Source organism: Giraffa tippelskirchi, chromosome 5 (genome assembly GCF_054371585.1).
Source record: "Giraffa tippelskirchi isolate mGirTip1 chromosome 5, T2T-mGirTip1v1.2.pri, whole genome shotgun sequence".
Lineage (NCBI taxonomy): Eukaryota > Metazoa > Chordata > Mammalia > Artiodactyla > Giraffidae > Giraffa > Giraffa tippelskirchi.
The window spans coordinates 132,182,934-132,200,284 of NC_137279.1; the positions used below are offsets into that span (position 1 = coordinate 132,182,934).

Here is a 17,351-nt window from a genome sequence, read left to right on the forward strand (position 1 = left end):
GAAGAGTTCTTTAGCTAGTTTTATAATTCTGGGCAAATTAATTTACATCTGTGGGATTATTTCAGCTCTAAAATAAGAAGACTGGTTTCTTTATGATTTCTTTCACTTTTAAGATTTAATTATTCTTACATGATTAAAATCTCTACATTGAATTTCCAAATGAAAGCCCTAAGGTAAATCCCATATGTTGAAAGGAATGTATTAAAACAAGTTCTATCAAGTACATGGAATATCAGAAGTACAACATTTTAAGACTGGCAATTTATGGATCTTAATCAAATTTATGTACTTTCTTCATAAAATTTAATTTTACTTATATCATTTTTTCTTAGCTAATAACACAGGTTCTTCTAAAATTTCTATGGTGCTAGATACATCATTCTACATATACCACCCTTTGTCTTTGCAAATAAATAAATTAAGGATTATAGACATTAAATTACTAGTTTAAAATATTTTCTTTGCAAAGACAAAACTATTAGATCAAATGTGTCTTATATGATTTGTTAAGTAAAAACGTTTAGAAAGAATGTATAAATATAAATGGATGAACACTGATACAAATACATACTTTTTTTTTTTCTGTAAGGATATACAACATAAAAGTTAGCAATACTACCTTTAGGGAGAGGGCCTAGGCTGGAGAGAGGTCATTTTTCTATTTTTACTTTCTGTACCATTTGAAAAATTTCCAACATGAACATCTGTTAATTCTATTGTTTAGAAATTATGCTCTTAAGCTGGACTTACAGGTTGTATTTTCCTTTCATTTTCTATACTGAAGGAAAAAAAGTAATGTTCAGCTTTTTAAATGTTTTTCTTGTTTTTTAAACAAAATGCCTGGTAGTGTAAGTTGTTAATTCAGTCACTTAGAGCACAAAGAACAGAGGTCACAGGTTTGAACATTTGCAAAAAAAAATAAAATTATCCCTTAGTCATAGAGTGCATTTTTAACTTTAAAAAGTCATCTGGCAAACTCGTGCTGCTGATCACAAGAATGAATCAGGTAAGAGCATGTGGTTGATCCAATACAAAACACAAATAACGGAAAATAAGTAATGTCTTAGTGACAGAGAGTAAGAGAGTAGACAGCAGAATTACTCATCTCTAAGTAAATATTTTAATCTTCACATCCATCAACTCAATGCACTTCTGAATAAAATATAAATAAGACCTTAACTGTAGGAGAAAATATAGCCCCTGCACTTTCCTTAAGGCTAAAGACGATACATGGCAATAATCTTACTACTTGTAAAATAATACATTTCTTGTTAGTACACTATATAAACATCAAATAAAATACCTGTAACATCTTCTGGATCTGATACAACAATATGTGCATTTAGTTCCTGTAGCTTGTGATGTAATTCTTCTAATTTTTTATTTGATTTTTTCAAAATGTTGTCCACATAAGCCAAACTTTTTTTATCTGTTGTGACTTTTCTCAGATTTTCAGCTCCTTCTTTGATTTTCAGTTCTTTCCTTATTTCTCTCTTAATTCGATCCTTGATATCATCCAATTTCTGTTGCACCACTGTATCTGAAAAGTCTAATTTTTGAACAGCACTCACATTCTCAGAAAAAGGAAGACTTCGGGAATCGCCCTACAGAAAAAAACAAACATACAAATGTGGGAGTTTAGAAAAAGTTATCTGCTCAGTAAAATATGCAGTATAAGAATAAAACTATACTAAAGGCAATTCTTCAAAAACTCTGCCCAGTCACTAAATAGCATTACCTGACAAATTTACATTAAAATAAACACATCTGCACACAAAGGCATCTTTGGGCTGTAAAAACAGTAGATGTTTGATATTCCACAAGCCCAAATTAGATTCAAGCAGCACCTACACGGTGAATATTGAGCCAGTTATTTAACCTTTCAAATACTCAGTTTAATTGTCTGCAATATCTAAATATTAGGCATTTTTCAGAGATAACATGGTAACTAAAAATATCGTATGTGAAATTCCAAATATAATTCCTGGCCCAGTATATAGTCACTTAATAAGTAAAGATTATAATTAAATTCCATAGGTAAGATAAAATTCTATTTTATCTTCTATAAGAAACCTCTTAAAAATAAACTAATATTTGTAAAAATAAAATTATATCCATATGACCACTTTTTAGTTAAGCAGTTAAAAGCATTAGGGCTTGGGAAAACTATTTTAGAACTCTATTTATATATTTCATGGCTAACTATCCCAATTGATAATTTGGTTGACATTACATAAAAATAACTACTAAAAAAATGTCTAAACCATATCCTACTGATAGAAGCTAAGAGAATACAAAGCATCAGTTATTCATCTTAAAACGAAAATCAAATCAGGTAAGCACATTTAATCCATATTTAAAACAAGAAAACATGTCTGGCCTTTTGTACTGATATATCATTCACTATTTTAAATTCAAATACTATAACACTCTTGGTTTTTAAGTTAACTTTTACCTTTGGGACAAGGAATTAAGTTTGTGAAGGACACAGAAGAGATGTTCACCCTTTATATATCTTTTGAACCACAGATCTAAATAATTAAAAGATTTTCTTTAATTTTTTTGAGAATTCATCACACCCATAAAATTAGTTCTACTTAAATTCTTGGTGCAAGAATTATGTCTAATTCTTAACCTCTAAAAAATATGTATTTTGCAAAATAGTGAGTTAATAGATGCAAAGACCAAGCTTTTGTCTTGGCTTTGGTATGCATTTACCTGGTGCCAACAGGCAAACTATGAAAACAATGAAGGATGTGTGTGCCAAGTCGCTTCAGTTGCGCCCAGCTCTCTGAGACCCTATGGGCCGTAGCCCACCAGTTAGTTTTCTTGACCCATGAGATTCTCCAGGCAAGAATACTGGAGTGAGTTTCCATGCCTTCCTCCAGGGGATCTTCCCAACCCAGGGATTGAACCTGAGTCTCTTAAGTCTCCTGCACTGGTAGGCAGGGTTCTTTACCACAAGCACCACCTGGGAAGCCCAAAAATGAAGTATACAGTGGATGCATAAATTTGTTCTTAACCTTTTTTAAGGCCAAGAACTCCTTTGAAACTCTGACCAAAAAAAAGAAAAAGAGTAGAACAAATAAAATTTCATATCTGTATGTACCATTTCTAGGTACCATAGCTCTTAAAAATTCTTGAAATAGGTAATCTACACTGATTGGCCTTAAATACAAACAGAGTGATCTCCTATCTGGACTAAAATGTCTATTAGTTTTGTCACTATTTATAATGGAATGTAAGTCCTATCATCTATTTATTCAGTTTCCAAAGTTTATAAATCCACCTTTGACTGGTCATCAAATACGTATGACTATTATAAAAACATAAAATCCCAAATTTCTGTTGTCTAGCTTCAGGTAAAGTGAACTGAGGCAAACAATTCTTAAATGAAAAAGTTTAAGCTAACTGCATTCCTCTAGATATCTGATATTTTTGCTTCTATCTTTATAGACTTAGAAAATACCACATGAATTGCTTTCACAAATCTGTACTTTACTGCTAGGTACTAATCCAGAACTTAAGTGTCTCAGGAATTTTTTCCTTTATGCCCCATAGACTAGGGGTATAAAGAAATACCTAACAATTCCATTTATTAAGTAGTAAGGTCTAAATAACTTAATCAATACTTCATAATTTAGTGTCTGTTTAAAATAATACACATTGAAAGAAAAATTAATTTTTATTTCATTCTTTAATAACTAGTTACTTATTAACAGGATCTGCCCACCAGGTAACTTGGAATTTCTCAAAACTTGAAATCAGATTGGACATTCCCATCTTCATCTCCTATTCTGCCAGTACATAGGGGTTGTAGAATAACCTTAATATTCAAGTTTTACAGACTCTGGTTAGCTCACATGGTGTGCAATAAATGGTATCACTGTGTTTCCTTGAAAATTTTAAAATATACCGCAGCATCGTGAGAGTTTGCTGAGGCACCCCAGAGAGTTCTGTGGCAGGTTTGGAAGTTGTGATACTAATATTTAAAGGCTATTAAAAACAAATGGGGGTTCCTGGATAGCTCAAATGGTAAAGAATCTGCCTGCAACATGGGAAACCTGGGTTAGATCCCTGGGTTGGGAAGATCCCTCAGGGAAGGGCATGGCAACCCACTCCAGTATTCCTGTCTGGAGAAGTCCATGGATGAAGGAGCCTGGAGGGCTACAGTTCATGGAGTCACAAAGAATCAGACAAAGACTATCACTTTCAAAAACAAAAGACAAACAAACAAACCAAAATCCAAAAACAACCACACACACACACACACACAGTTATCCTTGGGCTACTTCAACTCCTACGTCTTTTCAATTTGCTCCCTAAATTCCAATCATATCAAATTACAGAAATTAACTGCCAAAGACAATCTCTTCTGGCTTAGCTACTATGCATGCTGCACCTTTAGGATGTACTTGTTATCCTTCTTCCTTCAATTATCTCTTCCTAGTCCCTTCTTTTCTTAGTTAACTTTAACTTTCTCTCAAAGTTGACCATGAATTTCCTGCCTATGTCCTCTCTTAGAATTTAGATTAGATGCCTCTCTCCTGTGTACTCTGATAATGTGGATTTTATTTAAACAAGTATTCCTTTTCTTATCTGACAACTCCAAAGACTGTAAGCAATTTGAGAGCAGAGTTTACGCCTGGCAGAGTGGTTCTGTTTTGTTTTCTTTCTTTTTTTTTTTTCTGTTTTGTTTTCTTAATGATTTGTTGATTATGATATAATTATTTAATATTCTTCTTTTAGAATTCAGGAAAATCTATCACTGCTAAGGAAGTCACGCTTTCCTCTTTCTGATAAAGAGACTTCATAGTCCAGGAAGCTCGAAGGCAAAATTGATATTCAATCACAGCAACTATACTGGCTAGAATTAGATATTAGATATAAACCATATGTAGTTACCATGTTTGCTTCCTTTCCTAAAAGGATTTTTAGTAACCATATTTTACTCTCATCTTTTGTTGTGACATCGCTCAAATACCTTTTGGAAAAAACAGGAGATAAATACAACATAATCAATAATTCAAGATAAACTATAACAGAATTTTGCCAAGAGACCGCGCTGGTCATAGCAAACACCCTTTTCCAACAACACAAGAGAAGACTACACAAGGACATCACCAGAAGGTCAATACTGAAATCAGATTGATTATCTTCTTTGCAGTCAAAGATGGAGAAGCTCTATACAGTCAGCAAAAACAAGACTGGCAGCTGACTGTGGCTCAGATCATGAACTCCTTATTGCCAAATTCAGACTTAAATTGAAGAAAGCAGGGAAAACCACTAGACCATTCAGGTATGCCCTAAATCAAATCCCTTATGGTTATACAGTGGAAGTGACAAACAGACTCAATGGATTAGATCTGATAGAAAAGAGTGCCTGAAGAACTGTGGATGGAGGTTCATGACATTATACAGGAGGCAGTGATCAAGACCATCCCCAAGAAAAATAAATGCAAAACGGCAAAACGGTTGTCTGAGGAGGACTTACAAACAGCTGAGAAAAGAAGAGAAGCTAAAGGCAAAGGAGAAAAGGAAAGATATACCCATTTGAATGCAGAGTTCCAAAGAACAGCATGGAGAGAGAAAAAAAAGCCATCCTCAGTGATTAATGCAAAGAAATAGAGGAAAACTATGGGATGGGAAAGACTAGAGATCTCTTCAAGAAAAGCAGAGATACCAAGGGAACATTTCATGCAAAGATGGGCACAATAAAGGACAGAGATGGTATGGACCTAACTGAAGCAGATGATATTGAGAAGAGGTGGCAAGAATACACAGAAGAACTGTACAAAAAAGATCTTCATGACCCAGATAACCACAATAGTGTGATCACTTACCTAGAGCAGATATCCTGGAATGCGAAGTCAAGTGGGCCTTAGGAAGCATCACTATGAACAAAGCTAGTGGAGGTGATGGAATTCCAGTTGAGCTATTTCAAATCCTAAAAGATGATGCTGTGAAAGTGCTGCATTCAATATGCCAGCAAATCTGGAAAACTCAGCAGTGGCCACAGGACTGGAAAAGGTCAGTTTTCATTCCAATCCCAAAGAAAGGCAATGCCAAAGAATGTTCAAACTACCACACAATTGCACTCATCTCACATGCTAGCAAAGTAATGCCCAAAATTCTCCAAGCCAGGCCTCAACAGTACATGAACCATGAACTTGCCGATGTTCAAGCTGGTTTTATAAAAGGCAGAGGAACCAGAGATCAAATTGCCAACATCAGCTGGATCATCAAAAAAATGAGAGAGTTCCAGAAAAACATCTATTTCTGCTTTACTGACTATGCCAAAGCCTTTGACTGTGTTGATCACAATAAACTGTGGAAAATTCTCAAAGAGATGGGAATACCAGACCACCTGACCTGCCTCCTGAGAAATCTGTATGCAGGTCAAGAAGCAACAGTTAGAACTGGACATGGAACAACAAACTGGTTCCAAATCGGGAAGGGAATACGTCAAGGCTGTATATTTTCACCCTTCGTATTTAACTTATATGCCGAGTACATCATGAGAAATGTCAGGCTGGATGAAGCATAAGCTGGAATCAAGATTGCCAGGAGAAATATCAATAACCTCAGATACACAGATGACACCACCCTTATGGTAGAAAGTGAAGACAAACTAAAGAGCCTCTTGATGAAAGTGAAAGAGGAGCGTGAAAAAGTTGGCTTAAAGCTCAACATTCAGAAAACTAAGATCATGGCATCCGGCCTCATCACTTCACATCAAATAGATGGGGAAACAATGGAAACAGTGACAAATTTATTTTGTGGGGGCTCCAAAATCACTGCAGATGGTGATTGCAGCCATGAAATTAAAAGACGCTTGCTCCTTGGAAGAAAAGCCATGACCACCCTAGATAGCATATTAAAAAGCAGATACATTACTTCACCAACAAAGTTCTGTCTAGTCAAAGCTATGGTTTTTCCAGTAGTCATGTACCAATGTGAGAGTTGGACTATAAAGAAAGCTGAGAGCCAAAGAATTGATGCCTTTGAACTGCAGTGTTGGAGAAGACTCTAGCGAGTCCCTTGGACTGCAAGGAGATCCAACCAGTCCATCCTAAAGGAAATCAGTCCTGAATATTCATTGGAAGGACTGATGCTGAAGCTGAAACTCCCAATACTTTGGCCACCTGATGTGAAGAACCAACTCATCTGAAAAGACCCTGATGCTGGAAAAGATTGTAGGGGGAGGAGAAGCGGACGAAAGAGGATAAGGTGGTTGGTGATGGACCAGTAGGCCTGGCGTGCTGCAGTCCATGGGGTTGCAAAGAGTTGGATACGAATCAGCCACTGAACTGAATTGAAGATAAACTATGCCCCCTAACAGCTGATAGGAAAGGTTACAGTACTATTACTCCTTTCCTGAAAATTTTAGTTGCAATAAACTGTGAAAGTTATTGGAAAATATAATTTTCTTTCATTTGGAACACCAAAATGGGATATTCCATCTATTAAATTATGTCTCTACCCTAAAAAATAATAAGAGCAATTACATCATGAATGGAATCAGTACAAGGCAATGTAATAATAATCTTGACACAGTGAAATAAATCAGCCTCAGGAAAATAAACAGCTATTTAACCAGTGAAAATCTTCAGTGATAATCTGTTGCAGTAGGTTCTCTCAAAGGCTGTAGGAACATTATATTAATTTACGTTAACAAGCGTTTCACTTTCATCCACTTGTCAAGTCTTTGTGCTCCTATTATAATAAACTTCAGGTCTCCTCCCAAAGTAAATGGTAGGTAACCTTTTCTCATGTTTTCAAAATGAAGCAAAGTTTGATCCATCTTCTAATCCCAAGCACCCTTTTAAATTCATTAATATGTTCAGAAAGTAAAGAGATATAAGGAAGGAAAAGGAAAAACCAAACTTACTCCTAAACATAAAACTAAACTCCTAATAGTATTCATGACTCTCCAGGCATCTGTACAAAAAAGAAATACCATTAATTACCACTGAAATCAACAAGCTTAGTTAGCCACTCCATTCTACATAAATTAATCTAACATTTTTGCTGTTATATTTTCTTACATCTGTCTTTTCTTTCTTATACCCTATTCCTTTCACTATCAATCCAAATCCACCATCACAAAATACTGTTCAAAAAATATTTCAACTCTTTCAAAATTAATCCTACCTATTTTTAATGTACTTTAAATTTTATATCATCCATATCCTTAATGCAGTCATTCAAATCAGATGGATCAAATCCAAAATCAAGGAAACCATTAGTAAAATTAACACTTGGGATTTATAGCAGTACAATCAAATGATTTTTAGGTTAAGTAGATTTCATGTAGCAAAACAGATAAAAGGAGGAATAGAGACTTTAATGAGTAAAAAACAAAGAACCAAAATTAGATTGAGTTCAAAAGAACCAAAATTAAAAACTCAGTGGATAGGTTAAATAGCAGATTGCTGCTGCTGCTAAGTCGCTTCAGTCGTGTCCGACTCTGTGCGACCCCATAGACGGCAGCCCACCAGGCTCCGCCGTCCCTGGGATTCTCCAGGCAAGAACACTGGAGTGGGTTGCCATTTTCTTCTCCAATGTATGAAAGTGAAAAGTGAAAGTGAAGTCTCTCAGTTGTGTCCGACTCTTAGCGACCCCATGGACTGTAGCCTACCAGGCTCCTCCGAGAAATAGCAGATTAGACTAAGCTAATAAATTAGTATACTGGCAGAGAGATAGCTTGAAGGAATTAGTCTGAATTCATCATAAAGTGATAAGAGAAATTAAAAGGCCTGGAAGACAGAATGAGAGGATCCAAGATCCACCTCGTAAGAGCTCCAGAATAAGAAAATAAAGACAACGAGGGAGAAGCTATACACGAAGAAATACATGTGTGAGAATATTCCAGAATTGAAGCACGATATACCCTTAGACTGGAAGGTCATCCTAAGGTGCAAATAAAACAAATGAATATAACAGCAAAAACAACAAAGAAAACACAAGAATTAGTTTCATCTGCAAATGAATGATAATTAGATCAACAGAAGACTATTCTTTAATAATAACAGAGGCTCCAAACTATCAAACAGGATTTTCAGCCTTTATCTTAAGGTCTTCATATACTTAAGGCTAAGGCTTTCCCTAAAATTGAAAAAAATCTAAAAACCAGCTGCTTCAAAATATTAACATTCTTGGGAAAATGACAGATGAACTAAGCCAGTGCCCGTGTTATACTTAACATCATTCCCTTGTTCACTTTCATGTATGTGTTAATTTCTATTGAAGAAAAAAACCTGTGCTATCACAGAAGAGACTGTACCATTTTTACCTTTTAAATTGACACAGACTTTTCTAATCATACTGTTGGCAATAATCCAGATGTAAGCTGTAAGACTCTATAAAAGTTGGAAATATGTAAGAAGAAATTTTAAAACAGTGATTCCCTTTGACCTAGTAATTCTACTTTGACAAATGTAAACTAATAAGATAATTACTATATAGAATGGTAACTGCAGTAATTTTTAAAATAATAATATATGCTAGGCACAGATAGACTTACAAGTAGCAGGGCTTTAAATCAACGTATAGAAAAGAGAAAGTTCAAAATGCTAAGTGTCATAACAAAAGAATTTCAAATAGACTGGGGAATAAGGAAAAGTTTCTTTTACTTATACTGTTTATTATTTCTCAGTAGTATGTATTTCTCAGTGTATTGCTGCTATGTACACACAGTTTTATTTAAAAATATGTTTCAAATAAGAATGAAAAAAAAAAGACTGGAAGGGGAGAGATTAAAATATTATGTCTGGGTTAAAAAAAATAATAAGGATTTTCATTTCATTCTTCCAAGTTTTCCATATTTACTCAATTTTTAAAGCAATAAATATATTCTGCCTGTCTAATAAGGAGGGGATTACATTTTTTTAAAGACATCAAAAGTAACTTTCCCTTTATTTCACTTTTGGCAAGTGTAAAAGCTTATAATGATATCTTATACTCTACAGTATATTTGTTATTATTTAACTAGGCTATTTCAAGTCAATACAATTCTACTGCAAAAGATGAGACCACACATCCCACTCATTATAACTAGACCACATCATATGCCAGCCAAGTATTTTCAAATACACAAATGTGTTAATATGTATTTGATAAATACAACTATTTTTATTTTATGAAATACTGAAATTCTGATCTGTAGGCTAAAACATAAACTGACATTTTCAATTTACTATATTTCAATAAACTCACAGTGAAGTTAAGAAAAACATTAACATAAGAACAGAATCACATTCAAAGAACAAAATAAGGAAAAAAGTCTGTCACTTATGACCAAGTACTTCATTTAGGGAGAAACAGGAAAGGATGTTTACTTTTCACTGGCCAAGTTCCCAGAGAAGAAGTGAAAAAGCTGTTACTTTCTCTATATTCTAGAAATATAAAACAATCTGACCTGATAGATGCCAAGAAATGTTAGAGAACCCATAAAAACTCACTGGGTACAATGATTCATACACTATTTAGTTAGAAGGGATTTCAAAGATCATGTAGTATAACTCCCTTGATTTTAGTTTTGAGGAAAGCAGAGTCAAACCATGTAAAGTCACAAATAAAAGTCAGTGACCTGGCTAGGTTTAGCATATTATTCTCTTAACTCCTAGTTTGGTGCTCTTTTACTCCATACCACCTTCTGAGAGGAGTATCCATTTCCCTTTATTTAACTGATTTGCATTAAGAAGGACTATTATGTGTCTTAATTCAGGGATACTAGCAGGACATATTTCTTCTTATTCTCTCATATCATCCTAATCCAATCTTCCATATCTAAGGAGAGAATGCTCTTACCAGAAAGCAAGAAGCCACTTCTAACACCAACTATCTGTCACTAGTTATACAACCCAAGTGTGTTTTCCTATCCCTCTGTACCTGTTTGCCCATCTGCCAAATTATGTTTGGTTCTCCTATCTTTTAATTTAAAAGAAAAAAACCAAACAAAACTTCATTTATTTGAATATTCACTGAGTGCTAGATAATGGAAATGACACAATTCTACTTTCTTTCAAGTATTCAATTTATTAAGGAAGACAGACAAGAAAACCAAACAAAATCTGAAGAAGCAGCAAATGTTGGCTATATTGTGTGTATGTGTGTGCACACGTGCACACACATGTGTTTTAACAAAAAGCTCAGTCAGAATACAGTATGACAGAAAGGACTGAGCATTTAGAGTCACACTGGCCATGCATATATTCTGATACTGTAACCATGCTAAAGCTTCAGTTTCTTTTTCAGTACAATGGAATTATTAGAACTACCTTGACTGTATTATTTTTGCCTCATAACAGTTATGCCTAGGACTAAGAAGTGTGCTTTTATAGCAATGGTATAGTTCCTGGCTCACAGCACTGAGAGATAATATCCAGCCTCTGTTTCCTTACTAAGAAAATTTCCACTTTGTTAGATGCAACAAAGTGCAGAGATAAAATTCTACTTTACCAGACTCCCTTGCAGCTAGAAGTACTCATATGAAAATCCTTGTCAAAGAGACATCCAGGATTTTGGAAAAAGCTTCCACTTTTCCATTTCCTTTTGCCTAGAATGCAGATCCAAAGCCTAGGCAAAGGTGCAGGAGCCATCCCATGGAGGTAATAGGTCAATAGGACAAAAACAACAAGGATGACAAAGCAGAGAGGAAGAGCCCAGAACACTGATGGCTTTCTTGAACTGCTACACAAGTCCAAGACTGCCTACTTTGTACTTCGTGTTTCAGATGAACTATATATCCCAGTCTGACTAAGGATTATATAGGGCCTCATAAGCCAATAAAAAGACTTTGGCTTTTATTCAAAATGAAATGGTATAGGGCTTAGGCAGAGAAGTGATATTGTACGACCTCCTGTGTTAAGAGTAGATTTGAGGGGGGCAAGGAAAGGCAGGGAAACCTGCTATGAAGCTATGACAGATTGTTACCAAATGGCCTCAAATGAATCCTGCTTCTCTATATTCATATCGTCATGTAGCCTCCTTCCACACTGACTCAAAGTGTGTCTTTTGACTTACTGTAACTAATAGTATAATGGAAGCAACATTCTGATGATGGGCAGGGTGTTTCAAGCAGATGCCTCAAGAGGCCTAATAGCTTCTGTTTTGCTTCTTGAAAACTCAACTACTATTTAAAGAAGTCCTGATTATTCGGCTAGAGACAGGCCCCTGGAGAGTGGGAGAGATCATGTGGAGAGAGGCCATGTGGAAGAGAACCAAAGCTTTCCAGCTGTCCCACCCATTTCAGCTGAAGCACCAGGCTTGTGAGAGAGGCCACAGTGGACATTCCAGTCCACCTTAGCCACCAGATGAATGCAACTCCACAACTGAGCACAGGCAAGACTGGCAGAAGAAACACCTCTTACACCCAAAGAATTCTGAGTTGAGTTTATTACACTACAATAGACATGATACAGAGGCTACTGCAGCAATCCAGGTGTCAGACAATGAGATCTTTAAGCAGTCTCTTCAATTCTGATTATTAATTGCTTTTTGTGGATTCTCAATAGATAAAAAGTAGGAGTGGGGGCAGTTTAACATTATCATTACGTTAAAAAAGAAAAAACAATTTTCCTTTTCTTTCCCACTTTCTACCTCACCATCCTAACGCTTTGAGAAGACACAGGCAGAGACAACAATCCTCTTAAAAAACAAAACATAAAGTCATTATTCTAAAAAAACAGACTTCCTTAAAAAAATTTGCCTGGCTTCTCCACCATTCCTGTCACAAAACTAAGCATAAGCTGCATGTGGGTGAGAGTATTCAATCCTTAGATTTAGTGATTGGTTTAGGAGTAGTCATGTGATTGAAATAAGCCTTTTCCAGCACTGAAGAATTGATGCTTTTGAACTGTGGTGTTGGAGAAGACTCTTGAGAGTCCCTTGGACTGCAAGGAGATCCAACCAGTCCATCCTAAAGGAGATCAGTCCTGGGTGTTCATTGGAAGGACTGATGTTGAAGCTGAAACTCCAATACTTTGGCCACCTGGTGTGAAGAGCTGACTCATTTGAAAAGACCTTCATGCAGGGAAAGATTGAGGGCAGGAGGAGAAGGGGACGACAGAGGATGAGATGGTTGGATGGCATCACCGACTCAATGGACATGGGTTTGGGTGGACTCTGGCAGTTGGTGATGGGCAAGGAGGCCTGGCATGCTGCAGTTCATGGGGTCGCAAAGAGTCGGAAATGACTGAGTGACTGAACTGAACTGAATGCCCTTTTCAGGGACTGATTGGGAAATCCTACTCCAGAGATCACAGGATCCAAAGACAACAAAAATCTGAAGCTACTGATGAAAGAAGTGCTTTTCTTACCATAGACAGCCAGAAAACAAAAGTAACTCAGAGAAAAGCAACTATGACAATTAAAGAGAAAAAGATCACTAAGGACACAGGTTGAGCATCTAAATCCTTAAATCTTTAAACATGCTTAAAGCAAACATACCCTCATGCCCCTACTTCTTAGTCAGAGTGCCAATCAATCTCTTTTTTGCTTGAATTAGTGTGACTTCAAGTTTTCTCTTACCACAAATGAGAGTTCCAAATAACATTGACAGGTCTAGCTCTCTGCTTTGAAACATGAAATTTTCTCTAATTTATTAATGATAACTGCAATTCAAATTTCTGTATATGATTTTTCTCCAATATCAAGAAAAATATTCCCCAGTAAGTATTTGTGTTCTCTATCACTCTACATAATCTCATTTTACACCACAAAACTGAACTCAGGGTCATATTTCCACCCTTGTTCTAAAGGATGCCACTAGTAATTTTTCATCTCACTTTGCATGCTCTTCTCCCCTGAGCTTCTGGGAAATATTTATCTCACTCAAACCATATGATTTTAGTGAGGTCTTTGTTGCTCCTGTGCTGTGCTATGCTTAGTTGCTCAGTTGTTTCTGACTCTCTGCAACCTCAAAGACTATAGCCTGCCAGACTCCTCTGTCCATGGGGATTCTCCAGGCAAGAATACTGGAGTAGGTAACCACTCCCTCCTCCAGGGGATCTTCCCAACCCAGGGATCAAACCCAGGTCTCCAGCATTGTAGGTGGATTCTTTACCATTTGAGCCACCAGAGAAGACCCTTGATGCTCTTACATGATCCTACAGATCTCTAAGGATAAACACCTGATTAAATCTGACTGTCCCATATCCTGCCCGAACATATCTGATCCATTTATCCCACAAGTATTTATCGAATACCTATTACCTGTGCTAGATGCTGTACTTGACACTGGACATATGGTTTTAAAAAGACATTCATATCTACTTTAAGCTGAACAAGAGTTCATAACAATGCAGAAAAAATGCATTTGACAAAATTCAATATGCATTAACAATCAGAAACTCAGTAAACTAGGAACAGAGAACTTCTACATTTTGATAAAGAGCACCCACAAAAAGCTTACAACTAACATTATATGTAGTTGTGAAAGGCTAAATACATTCCCATAAGAGCAGGATCAGAACAAGGATGTCTACTTTCAGCACTCTTATCCAACACAGTACTGGACGATCTAGTTACTGCAATACAATAATAAAAGGCAGTGGATTGAAAAGGAAGTAAAACTGTCACTATTACATGGTCATCTACATAGAAAATCCCAAGAAATTTACCAGAAACTCCTATGATAAAAGAGTTCAATATTATCACAGGATATATGAAGACTCAAAAATCAATCATACTTCTAGGTATCACCTCACATCAGTCAGAATGACCATCATCAAAAAATTTACAAACAATAAATGCTGCAGAGGGGGTAGAGAAAAGGAAACCCTCTTACACTGTTGGTGGGAATGTAAACTGATAGAGCCACTAAGAACAGTATGGAGACTTCTCAAAAAACTAGGAATAAAACTGTCATGTGATCCAGCAATCCCACTGCCAGGTATAAACTCTGAGAAAATCATAATTCAAAAAGAAATATGTACCCCAATGTTCACTGCAGCACTATTTACAATAGCCAAGACATGGAAGTAAAAGAGATGTCCATCAACAGATGAACAGATAAAGAAGTTGTGGTACATGTATACAATGGAATATTACTCAGTCATAAAAAGGAATGAATTTGAGTCAGTTGAAGTGAGGTGGATGAATCTAGAGCCTGTTATATGCAGTGAAGTAAGTCACAAAGAGAAAAATTTATCATATATTAATGCATATACATGGAATCTAGAAAAATGGTACTGGTGAAACTATCTGCAGGGCAGCAACAGAGACACAGACATAGAGAATGGACTTATGGACACAGTGAGGGAAGGAGAGGGTGTGACAAATTTAAAGAGTAACACTGGACTGTGCGGCAGCGGCTAAGAAGGCGGCTGTGGTGGCGGTGGCGGCGGCTGAGGCGGTGACGGAGGAAACAGAAGATGGCAGATTTTCTGAAAGGACTGCCTGTCTACAACAAAAGCAATTTTAGTAGATTTCATGCCGACTCTGTGTGCAAAGCCTCGAACCGACGTCCCTCAGTCTACCTGCCCACTAGGGAGTACCCGTCTGAACAGATCATCGTGACAGAAAAAACAAACATTCTTTTGCGCTACCTACATCAGCAATGGGACAAAAAGAATGCCGCCAAGAAGAGGGACCAGGAGCAAGTGGAGCTAGAGGGCGAGAGCTCGGCACCGCCCCGCAAGGTCGCCCGGACCGACAGCCCGGACATGCACGAGGACACTTAAGACTCACGCTCCCCCACAGGCGCCTCCTGTCTTGTCTGCTCCTCGCCCACCTGCCTTGTGTAAGCGCCCCCCCACCCCACCCCTCCGCCGGCCCACCCATACCCCTTCCACACCACTTCCAACCTCATAGGAGCCAATGTATTTATTTTCCTTGAGTTTTTATTTATGCTGTAAAACGTACCAAGCGATGGTTACAGGGGACGTCAGACCCAGTAGTGTGATGTTGGTAGATGCTTTAAAACAAAAACAAAAACGTTGTTCCTCACCTCCCCCCGTCCAGTCCCCTTCCTCCTCTTGCCCCCCAGTTCTCCTCTGGAAAACTGGAGCGTGTCTATGAGGGTCTAGAGCCGGGACCCCGCTGTGGCCGGCCGGCAAGGGTGGGGGCCTTTCTCCCAGCACCCACCTCCTGGTCCGGGCCTTAAAGACTTTGCCTTGTCTCGAGTTCCACCGGGACCTATTCTGTGCCCAGACCTTGCTCTGAGCTCGAGTAAGGGGGAGAAGTCAGCCCTTCTGGATCTTTCTCTTAAGTCATTTTATCATGGACTAGTGCGTGCTCCGTGTCCACCCCAATAAAAGGATCTTCCTACCCAAAAAAAATAAAAAATAAAAAATAAAGAGGAACACTGACATATATACACTGGCATGTGTGAAAATAGATAGCTAGTGAGAAGGTGGTATATAGCACAGGAAGCTCAGCTTATGCTCTGTGATGACCTAGAAGGGTGGGATGGGAAAGTGGCGGAAGGGAGGTCCAAGAGGGAGCAGATATATGTATACTTACGGCTGATTCACCTTGCTGTATGGCAGAAACCAACACAACATTGTAAAGCAACTATCCTCTAATTAAAAAAAAATCATACTTCTATGTAAAAAACAATGAGCATATGGACACCAAGATTAAAAACATAATACCATCTACAATTTTTGCTTAGATGCTGCTGTGAGTTGATCCACAGTACCCATGCACATTCCCTATCATATTTCTTATAATAACTTATTCTTTTCGTCTTCCCTGATTGACAGTAAGACAAGACCTAAGTACAGAGGCATTATCTGTCTTGTTCATTACTATGTCCCCAACATAGTGTCTGGAACAGCATATCTAATTAATAAATATTTTAAAAAAATATATATTTATTTCCTTGGCTGCTCTGGGCCTTAGTTGAAGCATGTGGGATTTTTAGCACAAAGGATCTTTAGTTGGGGCATACAAACTCTTAGTTGTGGCATGTAGGATCTGCTTCTCTGGCCAGGGATCAAACCCAGGCACCCTGCACTGGGAGCACAGAGTCTTAGCCACTGGACCACCAGAAAGTTCCCAATAAATATTCTTAAGGGAATTTTAAAGAAAGTGATATGCTTCAAGTTTTGTAAGTAGAACAGCAATCCCCCAAATCCAAATCTAAAACTCTACCTTCCCCCACCAAAAGCTCTAGTTATAGGAAAAGTTTCGGGCAAAAAATGATATTGAAACACACAATTGGCTAGAGTCAGAAATCAAGAAAATCCTCACATTTATAACATAGAAAGTGCTTTCAGACACAGTGGCTCAGATTCTGTAGGTTCAGAATCTGCTTACAATGCAGGAGACCAGGGTTCAATCCCTGGGTTGGGAAGACCCTCTGGAGAAGGGAATAGCAATACACTCCAGAATTTTTGCCTGGA

At 37.2% G+C, this 17,351-nt stretch overlaps 2 protein-coding genes and 1 long non-coding RNA gene across 9 annotated transcripts in view; 2 read left to right on the forward strand and 1 right to left on the reverse strand.

Moving 5' to 3' along the window:
- Nucleotides 1-7,420, forward strand: part of LOC145507974 (uncharacterized) — a 36,178-nt gene extending 28,758 nt beyond the window's left edge. Inside the window, exon 2 of the long non-coding RNA XR_014055264.1 lies at nucleotides 5,001-7,420. This is a non-coding gene — a long non-coding RNA (uncharacterized LOC145507974). The remainder of the gene's footprint in view (nucleotides 1-5,000) is intronic.
- Nucleotides 1-17,351, reverse strand: part of PKN2 (protein kinase N2) — a 137,141-nt gene that overhangs the window by 86,434 nt on the left and 33,356 nt on the right. For 6 of the 7 annotated variants that reach the window (XM_081495533.1, XM_081495532.1, XM_081495531.1 and 3 more), the window contains one exon: nucleotides 1,304-1,604. In XM_081495533.1, coding sequence (XP_081351659.1) covers nucleotides 1,304-1,604 — 301 coding nt within the window. The remainder of the gene's footprint in view (nucleotides 1-1,303; nucleotides 1,605-17,351) is intronic. The other variant, XM_081495538.1, reaches the window with a different exon arrangement.
- Nucleotides 15,309-15,758, forward strand: LOC145507973 (DET1- and DDB1-associated protein 1). The gene has a single exon (XM_081495542.1). The coding sequence runs from the start codon at nucleotides 15,378-15,380 to the stop codon at nucleotides 15,684-15,686; it is 309 nt and encodes a 102-aa protein (XP_081351668.1). The 5' UTR covers nucleotides 15,309-15,377; the 3' UTR covers nucleotides 15,687-15,758.